This window comes from Tachyglossus aculeatus, chromosome 14 (genome assembly GCF_015852505.1).
Source record: "Tachyglossus aculeatus isolate mTacAcu1 chromosome 14, mTacAcu1.pri, whole genome shotgun sequence".
NCBI lineage: Eukaryota > Metazoa > Chordata > Mammalia > Monotremata > Tachyglossidae > Tachyglossus > Tachyglossus aculeatus.
The window spans coordinates 4,792,113-4,809,558 of NC_052079.1; the positions used below are offsets into that span (position 1 = coordinate 4,792,113).

At 44.7% G+C, this 17,446-nt stretch overlaps 1 protein-coding gene across 1 annotated transcript in view; it reads left to right on the forward strand.

The window, feature by feature from the left end:
- L2HGDH (L-2-hydroxyglutarate dehydrogenase) overlaps positions 1 to 16,353 on the forward strand; it is a 26,436-nt gene extending 10,083 nt beyond the window's left edge. Inside the window, exons 5-11 of the mRNA XM_038756738.1 lie at positions 170 to 332; positions 1,521 to 1,555; positions 2,751 to 2,918; positions 4,890 to 5,047; positions 7,214 to 7,345; positions 14,370 to 14,580; positions 15,924 to 16,353. Of these exons, the coding sequence (XP_038612666.1) occupies positions 170 to 332; positions 1,521 to 1,555; positions 2,751 to 2,918; positions 4,890 to 5,047; positions 7,214 to 7,345; positions 14,370 to 14,565 (852 nt within the window). The 3' untranslated portion in view covers positions 14,566 to 14,580; positions 15,924 to 16,353. The remainder of the gene's footprint in view (positions 1 to 169; positions 333 to 1,520; positions 1,556 to 2,750; positions 2,919 to 4,889; positions 5,048 to 7,213; positions 7,346 to 14,369; positions 14,581 to 15,923) is intronic.
- The last annotated feature ends 1,093 nt before the right edge of the window (positions 16,354 to 17,446 follow it).

Below are 17,446 nucleotides of genomic sequence, written 5' to 3' on the forward strand. Positions count from 1 at the left end.
TGTATCTATTCCACCTGGCACATAGTCGTGCTTTTCAAATACCATAAAAAAGGCGGAGAGTGGGGAAGATGGGCTTATATCTCCAGCTGAGCATCAACTGTCCAAGCCCGCTGTAACCAGAGTTCGTTCACTCTTCGTTCCTCTGCCGTTTTCCAAAATCCTCATCCAGGGTCTGCTGGCCATCGATTCCCCCTACACTGGCATCGTGAACTATACGCAGGTGTCTCTGTCTTATGCCGAAGACTTTCAGGATGCAGGCGGGAATGTTGTGACTGATTTTGAAGTGAAGCACATTGAAGTGGTCAACGAAAGCCCCATGGGCAGTATAGAAGGTAAGCATCAGCCCTCTCCCCCTGAGTATTTCCAGTGGGGGTAGGGGGACAATTTGGGGACGGCCACCTTGGGACCCGTGGATGTTAGCGGTTCTTGCCTTCGCAGTAAAATTGATGCTGGTAAATATCACTACAGGGACCCATCCGGTGATGATGAGGTTGAGGGGATGGAGCACGAGAGGTGACTTAGAATAGTGCCTGGCACGTTGTAAGCGCTTAACAAATGCCGTAGTTACTATTATTGGGGTGACCAGATAAGGGGGCAGCGGTGACAGGAATCCATCCCAGTGGGAGAGGCAACAGGTGAGGGTGAGCCATGGAGGCTGGCCACAAAACTGGCTTAGGAGAGCCAGAGGAAAGGTAGGAAGGTTCGCTCTGCTGCCCCTTCCCCAAGCAGCAAGAAGCTGACTGGACAGAAACTGCCTTCTAGACAGTAACCTCATTGTTGGCAGGGAATGTATCTGTTATTTTGTTGTGTTGTGCCCTCCCAAGTGCTTAGTACAGAGCCCTGCACAGAATAAGCGCTTAAAAAATATGATTGATTCATTGTACTGAGAAAAGTCCGCAGCGGTGGTGTGATTTGCTTAAGAGGCCTTTGGTTGCTCTACAGTGTTGTCTGGGCATCCTATCAATTCCGCCAGTCCAACATAGTACCCCCCACCCCCATCCATAGCACCCCCCCACCCCCTCCTCCTCCAGGAGGCCTTCCCAGACTGAGCCCCTTCCTCCCTCTCCCCCTCGTCCCCCTCTCCATCCCCCCATCTTACCTCCTTCCCTTCCCCACAGCACCTATATATATGTATATATGGTTGCACATATTTATTACTCTATTTATTTATTTATTTTACTTGTACATTTCTATCCTATTTATTTTATTTTGTTGGTATGTTTGGTTTTGTTCTCTGTCTCCCCCTTTTAGACTGTGAGCCCACTGTTGGGTAGGGACTGTCTCTATGTGTTGCCAATTTGTACTTCCCAAGCGCTTAGTACAGTGCTCTGCACATAGTAAGCGCTCAATAAATACGACTGATTGATTGATTGATTGATCCATATGATGCAGTCTGACTCCAGCCCGGTGCCCAACCCATCCATACTTAGAGCAGCAACAGCAAATGTCTTAGACCTCCGTTTGCTGGAAACGCTTGTGTCTCATTCTTCCCAAGTTTTCTCTATCTGATTTTGTTGCAGGAATGAAATATCCAGTTGTTATTAGGAATTCAAAGGTAAGGATTTTAAGCTGACCATTTCATTTTCTAAAGTTTCCCCCTCCCTGCCACCTTATTTCTCCTCTGCCTTTTCATCTGGGGTAGATGATTTAGGGTCCGTAAATAGTAATGAACTGAGAGGAAATTCGTCCTCCGTAAAATGAAACGAACCCAAATTCAGATGACTCTGAAAATAGAAGTTTACAAATTTTAGTGATGGAATAAAGGAATCCAAATCTCATTGTCGGTTGAAAGATTCGAAGTAAATGCTTAACATTTGCATTATTAATTAGTTACCCGGAGGCTCACTGTGGCAGTGCTGTCTTCTCACTTCCAGATCTCCATTATACTCTCCCAAGCGCTTAGTACAGTGCTCCGCACATGGTAAGCGCTCAGTAAATACGATTGCAGTCTTACAAGAAATGCTCGGGCTCAGTGGGTGTGCACTTTGGTGTCTTTAGCGATCCACTGAAGTGACTGATAAGGCCCGTGCGGATCTAAATTCGTAGTCATTTTTGGTGCTGATAGTAAAGATCCAGACATAAATGAGTGTAAGCTGCTTGTGGGCGGGGAACATGTCGCTTTGTAATCCTGGATTTCTCAACTGCCTAGTGCAGTGCACTACCACTAAAATGATTTTCCAGTAAACCTATGAGTATGCACACTGCCCTCTTAGCAAAACCAGGAGGCTAAAATTCCTTGTTCTGATTTCTGTTGGCACTTTCTTCCATCTCCAGTTCTGTTCTTTTTGTGGCGATTTCTCTCGTGCTCTAACCCCCTATCTCCTTCCCATTTCCAATCAATCAACAATCGTATTTATTGAGCGCTTACTATGTGCAGAGCACTGTACTAAGCGCTTGGGAAGTACAAATTGGCAACACATAGAGACAGTCCCTACCCAACAGTGGGCTCACAGTCTAAAAGAATAATGATTGGCATTTGTTAAGCACTTACTACGTGCAAAGCACTGTTCTAAGCGCTGGGGAGGATACAGGGTGATCAGGTTGTCCCACGTGGGGCTCCCAGTCTTAGTCCCCATTTTACAGATGAGGTCACTGAGGCCCAGAGAAGTTAAGTGACTTGCCCAAGATCACACAGCAGACATGTGGTGGAGTCGGGATTTGAACCCATGACCTCTTACTCCAAAGCCCGGGCTCTTTCCACTGAGCCACGCTGCTTCTCTGCTTCTTCTTTCCCTTTTGTTTTGGGGCAGGGAGAGGAAGTTCGTTGCCGGTACGTTTTGACGTGTGCCGGACTTCACTCGGACCGCCTTTCCGAGCTCAGCGGCTGCAGTCCCGAACCCCGCATCGTGCCTTTCCGGGGAGACTACCTACTTCTCAAGCCAGAAAAATGCTACCTCGTTAAGGGAAACATTTATCCGGTATGAAATCACAGTGTTCTAGTCGCATCGGGCGAGCAGTCCGGGATATTTGAGTGCCTGCTTCTTCATCATCATCACCAATCGTATTTATTGAGCGCTTGACTATGTGCAGAGCACTGTACTAAGCGCTTGGGAAGTACAAATTGGCAACATATAGAGACAGTCCCTACCCAACAGTGGGCTCACAGGCTAAAAGGTGGAGACAGAGAACAAAACCAAACATACTAACAAAATAAAATAAATAGAATAGATATGTACAAATAAAATAAATAAATAGAGTGAAAAAAAATATGTACAAACATATATACGTCTATACAGGTGCTGTGGGGAAGGGAAGGAGGTAAGATGGGGGGGATGGAGAGGGAGACGAGGGGGAGAGGAAGGAAGGGACTCAGTCTGGGAAGGCCTCCTGGAGGAGGTGAGCTCTCAGCAGGGCCTTGCTCCTTCTTGCTGAGCAGTGTGGTAAGCACTTGGGAGAGACCGACATAATAGAGTCGGAATTCATTCGTTCAATTCAGTCGTATTTATTGAGTGCTTACTGTGTACAAAGCACTGTATTAAGCACTTGGGGAAAGTACAGTGTTACAATAAACAGACCCATTCCCTGCCCACAATGAGCTTACAGTCTAGAGGAGGAGCACGCAGTCTTGGGGGTTCATGAGGTGCCTTCAGACAGCTTTGAGGGAGGGATGAGAATCCCCTATCAGCTCCCCTTATTGGCCCAGTGCCCAGAGGAGGTTTGACCAGAGCTTAACTGGGGCCGAGGCCGCGTCTACCCAGCTGTAATTAATTAATAACGGTATTTGTTAAGCACTTAACTATGTGCCAAGCACTGTACTGAGCACTGGGGTGGATACAGGCAAATCAGGTTGGACACAGTCCCTGTCCCACGTGGAGCTCACACTCTCAATCCCCACTTTACAGAAGAGGTAACTGAGGTCCAGAGAAGTGAAGTGACTTGCCCAAGTTCACACAGCAGGCAAGGGGCAGAGCTCGGATTAGAGCGCCTGACCTGATTCCCAGGCTTGTTCTCTATCCACTATGCCATGCTGCTTCTCATCTATCTCTTCCCACAGTTAGGAGGCCACATTTGTAGGGCTGTTCCACATGAAAAGAGAATAGACTTCAGTGGAACCATTGTGGCTCTTTCTCAATTTCCACTCAGTCACTCTGTCATCAATCAGTGGTATTTATTGAGCGGTTACTGGGTGCAGATCACTGTACTAAGTGCTTACTAGGGTTGGTAGACACGAGCCCTGCTCAGGAGGAACTTGCAGTCTCCAGGGTTTTGGAGACTCATTTATAACGGTGGTATTTATCAAACACTTTAGTGTGTTTGATAAATTTATCAATGCTTCTCTGCTTCTTGGGAAAGCAGTGTGATCTAGTGGATAGAGCAAGGGCCTGGGAGTGAAAAGGACCTGGGTTCTGATCCCGACTCCGCCACTAGTCTGCTGTGTGACCGTGGGCAAGTCACTTAACTTCTCTGTGCCTCAGTTACCTCATCTGTCAAATGGCGACTAACTCTGTGAGCCCCATGTGGAACAGGGGCTTTGTCCAGCCCAGTTAGCTTGTATCTCCCCCTTTGGGCTTTGAACAGCCCTTGACAAATATTATTATTATTATCATTATTATTATCAAGCACTTAGTACAGTGCTCTGCACACAGTAAGTGCTCAATAAATACGATTGATGATGTGCTAAGCACTGGAGTGGTTACAAGAAAATCGGATGCAACAGCCCAACATAGGTCTCACAGTCAACTTCCCGGTAGATGTGGATTAATAAACTGAGAATGCAAAGAAATTTAAATGTGTGGAAAGTCACTGTGGTATCCACTGTCAAAAGGAGCGTTAGGTTGTCGAACGGATGTTTTCTCTAGTACTGACCTGACTGCAGCATTGGATTACCATTAATATTATAATAATAATTATGGTTTTTCTTAAGCTGAGGGCTCAGTTTAACCTTGTAGGTCCCAGATCCTCGGTTTCCCTTCCTGGGAGTCCATTTCACCCCAAGGATGGATGGGAGTATCTGGCTCGGCCCTAACGCGGTTCTCGCCTTCAAACGAGAAGGTTACAGAGCCTGTGACTTCAGCTCCAGAGACGTGGTGGATGCGGTTATTAATAGGTAACGTCTGTGTTTTAATCACTCGATACCGTTGTTGAGTGGGTGCATTTTAATGGGGACGGGAGGGGGACGTTTGTTTCTTCTTTCGTTGCCCACTGGGGCGTGTCAGGGGTATTACGAGATCGGAGATCTAGTGCCCGGGCGGAGCCAGGATTTGAACCCAGGTTTTCCGATTCCTGTCGTCCAATTTTGATCCGGTGGAAAGGGCGCAACTGGGAATCAGGAAACCTGGGTTCTAGTGCTGGCCCTTCAAGTAGGAGCTGTTCCATCAGCGGTGACCAAAGACCCACTTGGGTTGTTAGTGGAAAGAGCATGGGCTTTGGAGTCAGAGGTCATGGGTTCAAATCCCGGCTCCACCAATTGTCAGCTGTGTGACTTTGGGCAAGTCACTTAACTTCTCTGTGCTTCAGTTACCTCATCTGTAAAATGGGGATTAAGACTGTGAGCCCCCAGTGGGACAACCTGATCACCTGGTAACCTCCCCAGGGCTTAGAACAGTGCTTTGCACATAGTAAGCGCTTAATAAATGCCATTATTAGATTAGATTAGATTAGACGGCCCAGCACGAATCCGGAAAAATAGCCGGCTAGTGTGGACAGTGAAGACCCCCTACAGTTACCAGAGAAACTACCTGTCCCGGTCACGGCGTTAACGGCCCAGCCTCGGCACCCCGCTCCGGTCACCCTGGCTGTAGATGGGTATGGTCTGTAAAAAATTTCAGGGGCCCGTTATGACATGCCGCATCCTTGGGCGGGGAACGCAGCTGGCGGGGATGAGAGAGCGCGATTGGCACTGCGCAAGCTCCCGGCACTGGAATCGATGCTGTGGGGCAGGTTCCCTGTCCTGACGTCTCAGGGAGGAGGCTTGTCGTCCTCCTGGAAAGGAGACTCCATGGTCAATACAGAGGTGGATTGAGATCTGTGAGAATGCTTCCTGGAACTAACTCCTTCCCCCTCCATTTAGGCCAGACCACCACTCTCCACCTTCAAGGTCACATCTCCTCCAAGAGGCCCTCCCCAATGAAGCCCTCTCTTTCCCCCGCTCGCTCTCCCCTCTACGTCATCTATGCACTTGGATCTGTGACCTTGATATGTGTCCCACCCCTAACCCCACAACACTTAGGTACAAATATGTATATATGTTTGTACATATTTATTACTCTATTTATTTTGCTTGTACATATCTATTCTTTTTATTTTGTTAGTATGTTTGGTTTTGTTCTCTGTCTCCCCCTTTTAGACTGTGACCCCACTGTTGGGCAGGGACTGTCTCTATATGTTGCCAATTTGTACTTCCCAAGCGCTTAGTACAGTGCTCTGCACACAGTAAGCGCTCAATAAATACGACTGATGATGATGATGATGATGATATCTTTAAATCGTATGTTAAATTATTTGTCTCCCCCTTTACACTGGAAGTAAGCACATTGTGGGCAGGATTCATGTCTATTAATTCCGTTGGACTCTCCCAAGCAATATGTGGAGTACTCTGCACATAGTAAGCTCTCAGTAAATGCCACTGATTAATTGATTGGATCCTTGCTTTTAGCCTCCACGGTCTATGAGCGGTGATGATGATGATAATGATGATGGCATTTATTAAGCGCTTACTATGTGCAACGCACTGTTCTAAGCGCTGGGGAGGTTACAAGGTGATGAGAGGGAGGTAACATTTGGGATTGGTTTTTGTGGCTAGATGGTAGCATGAGAGACCCTGAGAGCCTCCGAGGGCCTACAGGCCGGTCCACACCTTGGCCTTGCATCATTTGCTATTTATAAAATTACATCGTTGGCTTACGAGCCTCCAGGCACATACATCATCCTCCGGGTGTAGGTCCAAATTCTATTTTCGGATGCTATAGTTTTTTTTCCAGACTGTTAATTCTCTGCCACCATCTCGTTTCCTGCGTCACTTTTTTGGTGGGGGCGAAATGGAGAATTTACCCAATTGTCAAAATAATTTATTTACTCTTGGGTTAACAGCCTTTCCCTCTCCTGCATGGAATTATATCATGAAACTGGTGAATTCATTACCTTTTCGGTGTACGTATTGACTTTCACGAGCATTTTATTTTCTGCATGGAGTTATATCAGGAAACCAGTGAAGGGATTACCTTTTCGATATGCGTATTGGCTTTCACGAGCATTTTATTTTGTTTGCTTTCAGTGGCTTGCTCAAGCTGGTGTTCAGAAATTTTTCTTATGGGATGAGCGAATTGTACAAAGCATGTTTCCTTAGTGCACAGCTGAAGCAACTTCAAAGGTTCATACCGGAAGTTACCGTCGGCGATGTCCTGAGGTAAGGAAAACGCTTTAGTGTGGCTCTGAAGGTCGATGGTCAATGTCTGATTAGTTGCTAATTGTTCTCCTATATTGACTTCTGGCCATTCCAAAGCTACTTCAATCCAGTCCACCCACTTTGTTCCTCTGTCGCCAATTTACTCACTGTACATCGATCTCATCTATCTCACCACCGACACCCTGCCCACATCCTCCCACGGCCTGAAACTCCCTCCCCCTTCGTGAACAACAGACCACCACTCTTCCCATCTGCAAAGCATTATTAAAATCACATTTCCTTCAAGTGATCTTCCCCTGTTAAGCCCTCTTTCCCCCGACACCCTCTCCCTCCTGAATCACCTCTGCTCTTGGTTCTGGACCCATTAAGCATTTGATATTCACCCCACCCACAGTCCAACAGAATTTATGTATGTACCCATAATTTATTTATATTAATACCCGTCTCCCCCTCTAGACTGTAAGCTCCTTGTGAGCAGGGAAAGTGTCTGCCAACTCTTGTTTGTATCCTCCCAAGCGCTTAGTACAATGTTCTCTGCCTAGTGAGTGCTCCATAAATACCACTGATTTATTGATAATAAAAAATTGAGATAGGTTGATGCCAATCAATCAGTGGTATTTATTGAGTGCTTATTATGTGCAGAGCACCATACTAAGTGCTGGGAAGAGTACAGTGCAACAGAATTATGCATCTCGGACCCGGATTTCTCCACCACCATGGCTTAAAAAATACAGCTGCATCACTTTCTTTTTACATTCCTCTCTGTGGATTTACTTCATGTCTGCAACTAAAAGCCAAGGAGAAAGTAGTGCCAGCAGATGCCTCCATGTGCAGTTCGCAGCCTGGAGGAGCCAGAGTGTTGTCTGTCTTTCCCTGCAACCCATTGCAAAGAGATTAGAAATTGTTGGCCTCTGATGCAGTTAAGGGAAACACATCGAGTTCCCCAGTAACCAGCTGGAAGCACCAAGCCCAATCAATCAATCGTATTTATTGAGCACTTACTGTGTGCAGAGCACTGTACTAAGCGCTTGGGAAGTACAAGCAGCGTGCTTGCTTCGGGGAAGCAGCGTGGCTCAGCGGAAAGAGTTTGGGCTTTGGAGTCAGAGGTCAGAGGTTCAAATCCCTGCTCCGCCAATTGTCAGCTGTGTGACTTTGGGCAAGTCACTTCACTTCTCTGGGCCTCAGTTACCTCATCTCTAAAATGGGGATTAAGACTGTGAGCCCCCCGTGGGACAACCTGATCACCTTGTAACCTCCCCAGCGCTTAGAACAGTGCTTTGCACATAGTAAGCGCTTAATAAATGCCATTATTATTATTATTATTATTATTACAAGTTGGCAACATATAGAGACAGTCCCTACCCAACAGTGGGCTCACAGTCTCAAAGGGGGAGACAGAGAACAAAACCAAACACCAAAATAATGGTTGCAGGCAAAATGGTGCTTTCATCGAGAAGCAGCGTGACCTAGTATATAAAGCACGGCCCTAGGAGTCAGAAGGACCTGGGTTCTAATCCCCGCTCCGTCACCTTGTCTGCCTTGTGATCTTGGGCAAGTGACTTCGCTTCTCCGTGCCTCGGTTACCTCACCTGGAAAATGGGGGTTAAAACCGTGAGTCCCATATGGGACAGGGACTGTGTCCAATCCAATTTACTTGTACCCACCCCAGCACTTAGTACAGTGCCTGGCACGTAATAAGCACTTGAGAAATTCCACAATTATTACACTTTTCAGGGAACCGGAGATTGTCATAAATCTCAGTGGCTGCATTCTGCCATTTGGTGTTGCTTGATTTAGTTTTGACATTACAAGTGGAGGCATCTTGGGCACAGTTGACATCAGAAAGTTATTCTGGACAATCATGATTGGAAACCATACTGGTAAACGATAGGAGAGAAATGATAAGCAGAGATTGCAATAGATAATCTTTCCGTAGGGCTTCAGGGAAAGAGCCATGTTTTATTTGGGGGTTTGAAGTTACAGGATTTATTTGTATTATTAGTGGTATTTATGGGGCATCCATTGGGTGCATAGAATGCCCTGTATTTAGTACTTGGGAAACTACAACAGACACTCGAGCTCTGTCCATAAGGAACTTACATTCTATCAAAGGAAACACAGAAAATATTTTTATAAAAACATGAGCCCTTAGTACAGTGCTCTGCACACAGTAAGTGCTCTCCCCCTCGTGCCCCTCTCCATCCCCCCATCTTACCTCCTTCCCTTCCCCACAGCACCTGTATATATGTATATATGTTTGTACATATTTGTTACTCTATTTATTTTACTTGTACATATCTATTCTATTTATTTTATTTTGTTAGTATGTTTGGTTTTGTTCTCTGTCTCCCCCTTTTAGACTGTGAGCCCACTGTTGGGTAGGGACTGTCTCTATATGTTGCCAACTTGTACTTCCCAAGCGCTTAGTCCAGTGCTCTGCACACAGTAAGCGCTCAATAAATGCGATTGATGATGATGATAATAAATACAATTGAATGAGTGAATAATTGGATGTTTAATTAATCATACATATAATCAACCCGTTGTATTTATTGAGCATTTACTGTGTGCCGCACACTAAACTAAGCAATTGGGAGAGTACAGTATAAGAGAGCTGGTGTAGACGATCCCTGCCCTCAAGGAGTTTACAGACTAGACAAGTGCATTTGGAGAGGGAAGCGAGAAGGCCAAGTATCTATTCTCTGTTCTTATAATCAATCAGTGATATTTATTGAGTGCTTACTGTGTGCAGAGCAATGCACTAAGCACTTGGGAGTTGGTAGACACATTCCCCGCCCAAAATGAGCTAATCAATCAATCAATCAATCGTATTTATTGAGCGCTTACTATGTGCAGAGCACTGTACTAAGCGCTTGGGAAGTACAAATTGGCAACATATAGAGACAGTCCCTACCCAACAGTGGGCTCACAGTCTAAAAGACTGTCCTTCTAGCTAAGGCTAGAAGGAGTACCTTTTTTCGCCCAGTTTTGCAGGAGGGCTTTTGAGAGTTTCCTGTTTTGCACTTTGAGGCCTACATTTAAAAATACAGGCCCTGGAGGTAGAGGTCTGGGATTAGATGGTTTCTGGAGATCCCTTTCAACTCTCTATTAATCAATCAATCATAGTAAGCACTCAGTAAATGTGTGCAGAGCGTGTACTAAGCGCTTGGGAGAGTACAGTACAACAAAATTAGCAGACACATCCCCTGCCCCTACCAATTCTGTGAAGTTAGTGGTTGAAACAAGCCTTCTCTGAAATCTTCTGAAGCCCTGAGTATCTTATTGGCCAGTTACGGCTTCCTGTATATATCCATCCCATATGAATTTGGCCACAGAGCTGCAATTCAGGGAGAAAAAATAGCAGATTCAAGCTTATTTGTCTGCTTTTTTTTTTAGTTTTTACTTTACGAGTTTTGAGGTCGGTTGGAATTAAAGAAACAAAAAACTGTAAACCTTGATCCAAGTTCCTTGTCTGTCAGGTAAACCTGCCTCTCCTTCAACCCAAATATAACTGTAAGTCGAAGCTATTCTTGGAAATGAAATGCTTTATATTAGTATTCTGCTCCGATTGTGAATCTGAGGTTACATTAGACTAGGATGAGAAATGAAAAGAAGTATTACGTGTGAGAAACTCGTCATTCAAGAGTTGCCTCAGTCCAAACTGAGCGTGATTTTAGGGAAAATTATTTAATCATTCAGTTGTTTTCAGTTTGGGTCATGGCAAACAAAAGTGAATGATCTACTAGAGAAATTACCATTGTTTGCAGGAGAGATATTTCCTAATGCAAAAATATTATTTACTATAAGCAATTTAAACTGCTTTTAGACTGTGAGCCCACTGTTGGGTAGGGACTGTCTCTATATGTTGCCAACTTGTACTTCCCAAGCGCTTAGTGCAGTGCTCTGCACACAGTAAGCACTCAATAAATACGATTGATTGATAAACTGGTTCCCACATTGTGCACAAACTGTTTTGATTAAATTTAATCTGTGTCACTCAGCCCAGGGCAGGGGAGTACAAAATAATCTGACTGGCTCTATGTTCATTTCACATGTTTTTCCTGCAAGTTTTCGCTTCAGACAAGCTATTAGTAAATGTGGAGAATAAACGCTCCGAGTGCTTTCCTGAAAACTCCCTGAAAAAGCCTGGTTTGAGGGACATTCTGGATGTGTGGTTTGTTTTTTTATTTTTTATTTTTTGTTTTTTCAAACATCAGCAAATTTTACTTTGGGTTTTTCCCCCCCCCCCCTTAAGTGTGGTCTCAGGCTTACAAAATCTTTCAACCCATTGTTCTCTAAGTGGGGTTGAGCAAGGACATGAGCAACTGATAGGCAACTGAGGAGGGTAAGTGGAGCATAATAGGCCTTATTCATCGGGAGAACACAGAAAAACCAGGCCCTGTCCTTCCTCCCGGAAGATGGAAAGCTGAAGGGAACTGAGCCTGCCTGAATGTTGCCAACTTGTACTTCCCAAGCGCTTAGTACAGCGCTCTGCACACAGTAAGCGCTCAATAAATACGATTGATGATGATGATGAAACCATGGACAGACCACGTGGGGAGGAGCAGCCTAGATCTGTCTCATCATCATCAATCGTATTTATTGAGCGCTTACTATGTGCAGAGCACTGTACTAAGCGCTTGGGAAGTACAAATTGGCAACATATAGAGACAGTCTCTAACCAACAGTGGGCTCACAGGCTAAAAGGGGGAGACAATCTGAAGTCTTCACTCTAAAGAAGACCCCAGGGACAGTCAGCCCTGTGCCCGACTCTGCCACTTGCCTGCTGTGTGACCTTGGGCAAGTCATTTAACTGCTCTGAGCCTCAGTTAGCTCATCTGTAAAATGGCGATTATGACTGTGAGCCCCGTTTGGGACAGGGACTGTGTCCGACCTGACTAATCTGTATTTTCCCCCAGCGCTTAGAACAGTGCTTGGCTCATAGTAAGCACATAACGAGTACCGTAATTATTATGACTAGGTTTTTGTTTCAGGTTCTGTATCCCCACCCTAGATTGTAAGGTCCTTGTGGGCAAGGGATTGAGTTTTGTAAATTTAGTGCTTAGTACAGGGCTCTACACGCAGGTGCTTAGTAAATGCCATTAATTGATTGCAGAAGTGCCTCACAGTGAGAGACTGGGCAGGCTTATACATGGATGCCCAATAATAATGATAATAATAATAGTATTGGTTAAGTAGTGGTATTTGTTAAGCCCTTTCTACTGCCAAGCATAGAGCTGTATTCCGGGGTAGATGTGAAGTTATTATATTGGACACAGTCCTGTCTTTCAGGGGCTCACAATTTAACAGGGAGGAAGAGTATGCTTGATTGATTGGAGAGGAGGGATTTTATCCCCATTTTACAGATAAGGAAACCAAAGGCACTTTTCCCCTCAACCAGCTTATCCTCAGCAGCATGTATTTAAACCCTTCCTCAGCGATTATGTATATGCGTCTATTCATCATCATCATCATCATCAATCGTATTTATTGAGCGCTTACTATGTGCAGAGCACAGTACTAAGCGCTTGGGAAGTACAAATTGGCAACATATAGAGACAGTCCCTACCCAACAGTGGGCTCACAGTCTAAAAGGGGAAGACAGAGAACAAAACCAAACATACTAACAAAATAAAATAGAATAGATATGTACAAGTAAAATAAATAGAGTAATAAATATGTACAAACGCTTGGTCAATTATTTATAATAACATTTTCTTCCTGGCATTTTTGTTCCACCCCCATCTGATCCTTGTTCTTCTTCCTGCTCCCACGATTTGTGAATAATTTTGTGTGTCTACCTTCCTCATTAGATTGTGAGCTTCTGATGAGCAGGGAGCATGTGTTGGGCTTCTGCTGTGCTGTCCCAATGTTTAGTACAGGGCAGTGCTCTCAGGAGTCCCTCAGCCAATCAGTCGTATTTGAGTGCTTTCTGTGTGCAGAACATCATCATCATCATCATCATCATCAATCGTATTTATTGAGCACTTACTGTGCAGAGCACTGTACTAAGCGCTTGGGAAGTACAAGTTGGCAACATATAGAGACAGTCATCATCATCATCATCAATCGTATTTATTGAGCGCTTACTATGTGCAGAGCACTGTACTAAGCGCTTGGGAAGTACAAATTGGCAACATATAGAGACAGTCCCTACCCAACAGTGGGCTCACAGTCTAGAAGATAACTAGAACACTGTACTAAGCACTTGGCTACCATTCCTACAGCTGAAAAACAAACCACTAGAGCTGAACCTGTCTACCAACTCTGTTTTATTGTTACGTGGCACTCTCCCAAACGCTTAGTACAGTGCTCTGCGCATAGTAACTGCTCAATAAGTACGATTGATTGATTGACAAGAAGGGCCCAAATGAGCTGCCAGTAATTCATCCACTCCTGTGTAACACACTGTTGTCTGTTTTTGTCAGAGCAAGAGTGACTTGTGTGCGTTCCTCTACCTACTCCAAGGGGGCCAGTACATTTTATACTTGTTTCCTGTTGAGGACTTCATCCTTGGCATATTTTGACTCTTTTTCAAAAAGATATTTCCACTAGTGTACTGGAGATTCATTCATTCAATCAATCATATTTATTGAGCGCTTACTGTGTGCAGAGCACTGTACTAAGCGCTTGGGAAGTACAAGTTGGCAACATATAGAGACGGCCCCTACCCAACAGTGGGCTCACAGTCTAGAAGATAACAGGTTTGGGTGGATGTACATATGATCAATCAGTCAGTCAAAGATATTTATATTTGAGCACCTACTGTATGCGGAGCACTGTACAAAGAAGTGGGAAGGGTGTAATAGAATGAATAGATATGAGCCCTGCCTTCAGGGAGCTTACAATCTAGCAGGGGAGACAAGGCAGTATGATGAATTACAGCCAGGAGGAAGCCGTAGTGTATAAAGATATATGCATAAGTGCAAAGGAGGAGTGTGAGACACAAAACCTTAGTTGGTGTGAAACTTCTGGGGTGCCATTTGACACTGAAGAGTTGACAACTCTGCTTTTGTTTCTTTAGAGGTCCATCGGGAGTAAGAGCGCAGGCCCTGGACAGCGAGGGGAATCTGATAGATGACTTCGTGTTCGACAGAGGTGTTGGGGCTATTGGAAGTCGAATCCTTCACGTGCGAAACGCCCCTTCTCCAGCTGCCACCTCTTCCCTCTCCATCGCAGAAATGATTGCGGATGAAGTGGAGCAGAGATTTGAGTTATAAATAGCAAAGGGAGAGGTGTGTGTTCGGTGCCCCCGGGGTGATTCAGCAATACGACTGCACTAATTGCATTCTGCAGCTTGTGTTTAAGAAAATAATTTGAGAACCTCATTATTAGGTCACAGATGAGCTCTGAAGTGTAAATGGCGCGTTACTTCAAATAATTATTTTTCAAGTCAGAACCTGTGCTCTTTTCACCTTTTGGGTTGAAGCGGGATTTTAACTGGTGTGACATACTGACCCTACTAGTGGTTCTGTTTCTAACCATTTTCGAGGACTCCCCTCCTTTTAGAGTCCCCAGCGGGAGATAATTTCCAGGCAGTAAAACCTGAAGCGAAATTGTCATTACTTTGGACAGCCTCATTTCATCATGATAAGTGATACTTGTGACTATCTGATCTTGTAGAATATTCTGCCTGGGTTGAGTAACAACTCTGTAGTTAGGAAGTAGCATGGCTTAGTGGATAGAGCACAGGCCTGGGATTCAGAAGGTTATGAGTTCTAATCCTGACTCCACCACTTGTCTGCTGTGTGGCCTAGAGCAAGTCACTTCACTTCTCTGGGCCTCAGTTACCTCATCTGTAAAATGGGGATTAAGACTGTGAGCCCCAAGAGGGACAGGGACTGTGTCCAACCCGATTTAAATGTAGCCACCCCCGCGCTTAGTACAGTGCTCGGCACATAGTGAGCACTAAAAAAATACCACAATTATTATTATTATTGGTTTCCCGTATTTATTTCCCCCATTTCTCCCTGCCCCTTCTCTCGCTGCCTGTCACTCTGAGAAATTCTTGGTTCCAGTAGAAACGTTTGTTGTCTGAAGGATTAGGCTTTTCTCATACTACCTACCCCTGGGGTATGGGGCCACGTTTGTCATTCTCAACTGATAGTATCTACTGAGCACTTTACTCTGGACAGAATACTGTACTAAGTGTTTGGGAGAGTGCAGTAGAATTAGTAGACGTGATCCCCTGTCTTCGAGGAGTTTCCAATTCAGCAGAATGACAGGTACTAAAATTCCTTATAGGTAGGAGGAAGCAGTTGAGTATAAAGCTATGTACATATGTGCTACTGGGGAGTGGGGGAGATTTCAGAACCCTAGTGTGTAGTTACCATGGAAGTGCTGAAATAGCTGTGGGGTGAGGAGCTGAGCTAACCAGGGAAGGCTCCTGTAGGAGACATGATTTTCAGAAGGACTTTAGGCCATAGAGTCATTTGGTACTCAGTTTCCAAAAACAGGATTAAGGTTAAATCCTTTCCCCCTTTCAGATTAAAAAAAAAACCCACAAAAACGGACCATACTCCTGGGATCTCAGAGCTGCAAATGTGACAGTCCCGACAAATTCTCTTTTCATTTTCAGTCCCTGATTTGGTGTGTGAGGAGTGATGGAAAGGAGAGCACAACCCATCAGCACTCGCATGGGGAAGAGCAGCGATGTTTGCAGCCAGAGACCGCGTCTCACAAGACGAAAGGATGGCCAGCTGGCTTTTCTCAGGCAGTTGGGGCAAAGTTAATTTTACGTAATTTGAAAGTAACGGGTGGAAGCCGCCTCAGAAATGGCTTTGTATCCAACACAAGAAGCAAGGGAATTGGCCAACCGCTTGTAACTGTCTCAATTCCAGTACTACCTCAGAATCCACAGACAGGTGAGCCCAAGTGGTCCGTACCAATTTTTCTGCCTTCAGGAGGTGAGAAAATTGTACTTGGGGATGAGTGTATAGGTCTTAAAGCGACAGAAATGCTTTGCAGTTCTTAAGTTTTGAATGTAGAAATAAGAACTTTTAATAGGGTCTCTCGTGGTCATTCAGGTTCTGATTTCTCGTGGACTTCAAAAATGTTGACTTCAGACAGTCGACCCACATGAGCCTGGTTTAATTTGGCAATGCTGTCAATGTTTCTGAGATTCTTTTTTCTTTTTTGCCTTTCAGTAAATACACAAACATCAGGCAGATTCACTTTGCCCAGAAAATAGTTTTTAGCATCAGAAGTACCCCAAATTAAAATGAGGCCTTGAAGTCTTGGGGCCTTGAACCAGGGAGAATTGCAGATGTGTGTAATACGGCATCCACCACTAATGGTAGAAAAGACTTAAAATTTCAGGAAATCAGGAAATTGAGCTTTTTAAATGGAAATGTGCCAGACTGCCTGAAAGCTAAGAAACCTTTATCAAGAAGCAGCGTGGCTCAGCGGAAAGAGCACGGGCTTTGGAGTCAGAGGTCATGGGTTCAAATTCCAACTGTCAACTGTCAGCTGTGTGACTCTGTAAGCCCGCTGTTGGGTAGGGACTGTCTCTATATGTTGCCAACTTGTACTTTCCAAGTGCTTAGTACAGTGCTCTGCACACAGGAAGTGCTCAATAAATACGATTGAATGAATGAATGAAAGTCACTTAACTTCTCTATGCCTCAGTTACCTCATCTGTACAATGGGGATTAAGACTGTGAGCCCCCTGTGGGACAACCTGATCACCTTGTAAACTCCCCAGCGCTTAGAACAGTGCTTTGCACATAGTAAGTGCTTAATAAATGCCATTATTAAAGAGGTTGGCCTACTCTTGGTCTGGGATATTAGATTAATTATATTTTTCTATGTGAGTATTAGAGGGCACACACGCTATAACTTTTCCCATATCAATTGTTTATGTTCACACAGTCCCAAGTCCCCAAAGATTCAATCAATCAATCAATCGTATTTATTGAGCACTTACTGTGTGCAGAGCACTGTACTAAGCGCTTGGGAAGTACAAGTTGGCAACATATAGAGACAGTCCCTACCCAACAGTGGGCTCACAGTCTAGAAGGGGGAGACAGAGAACAAAACCAAACATATTAACAAAATAAAATAAATAGAATAGATATGTACAAGTAAAATAGAGTAATAAAT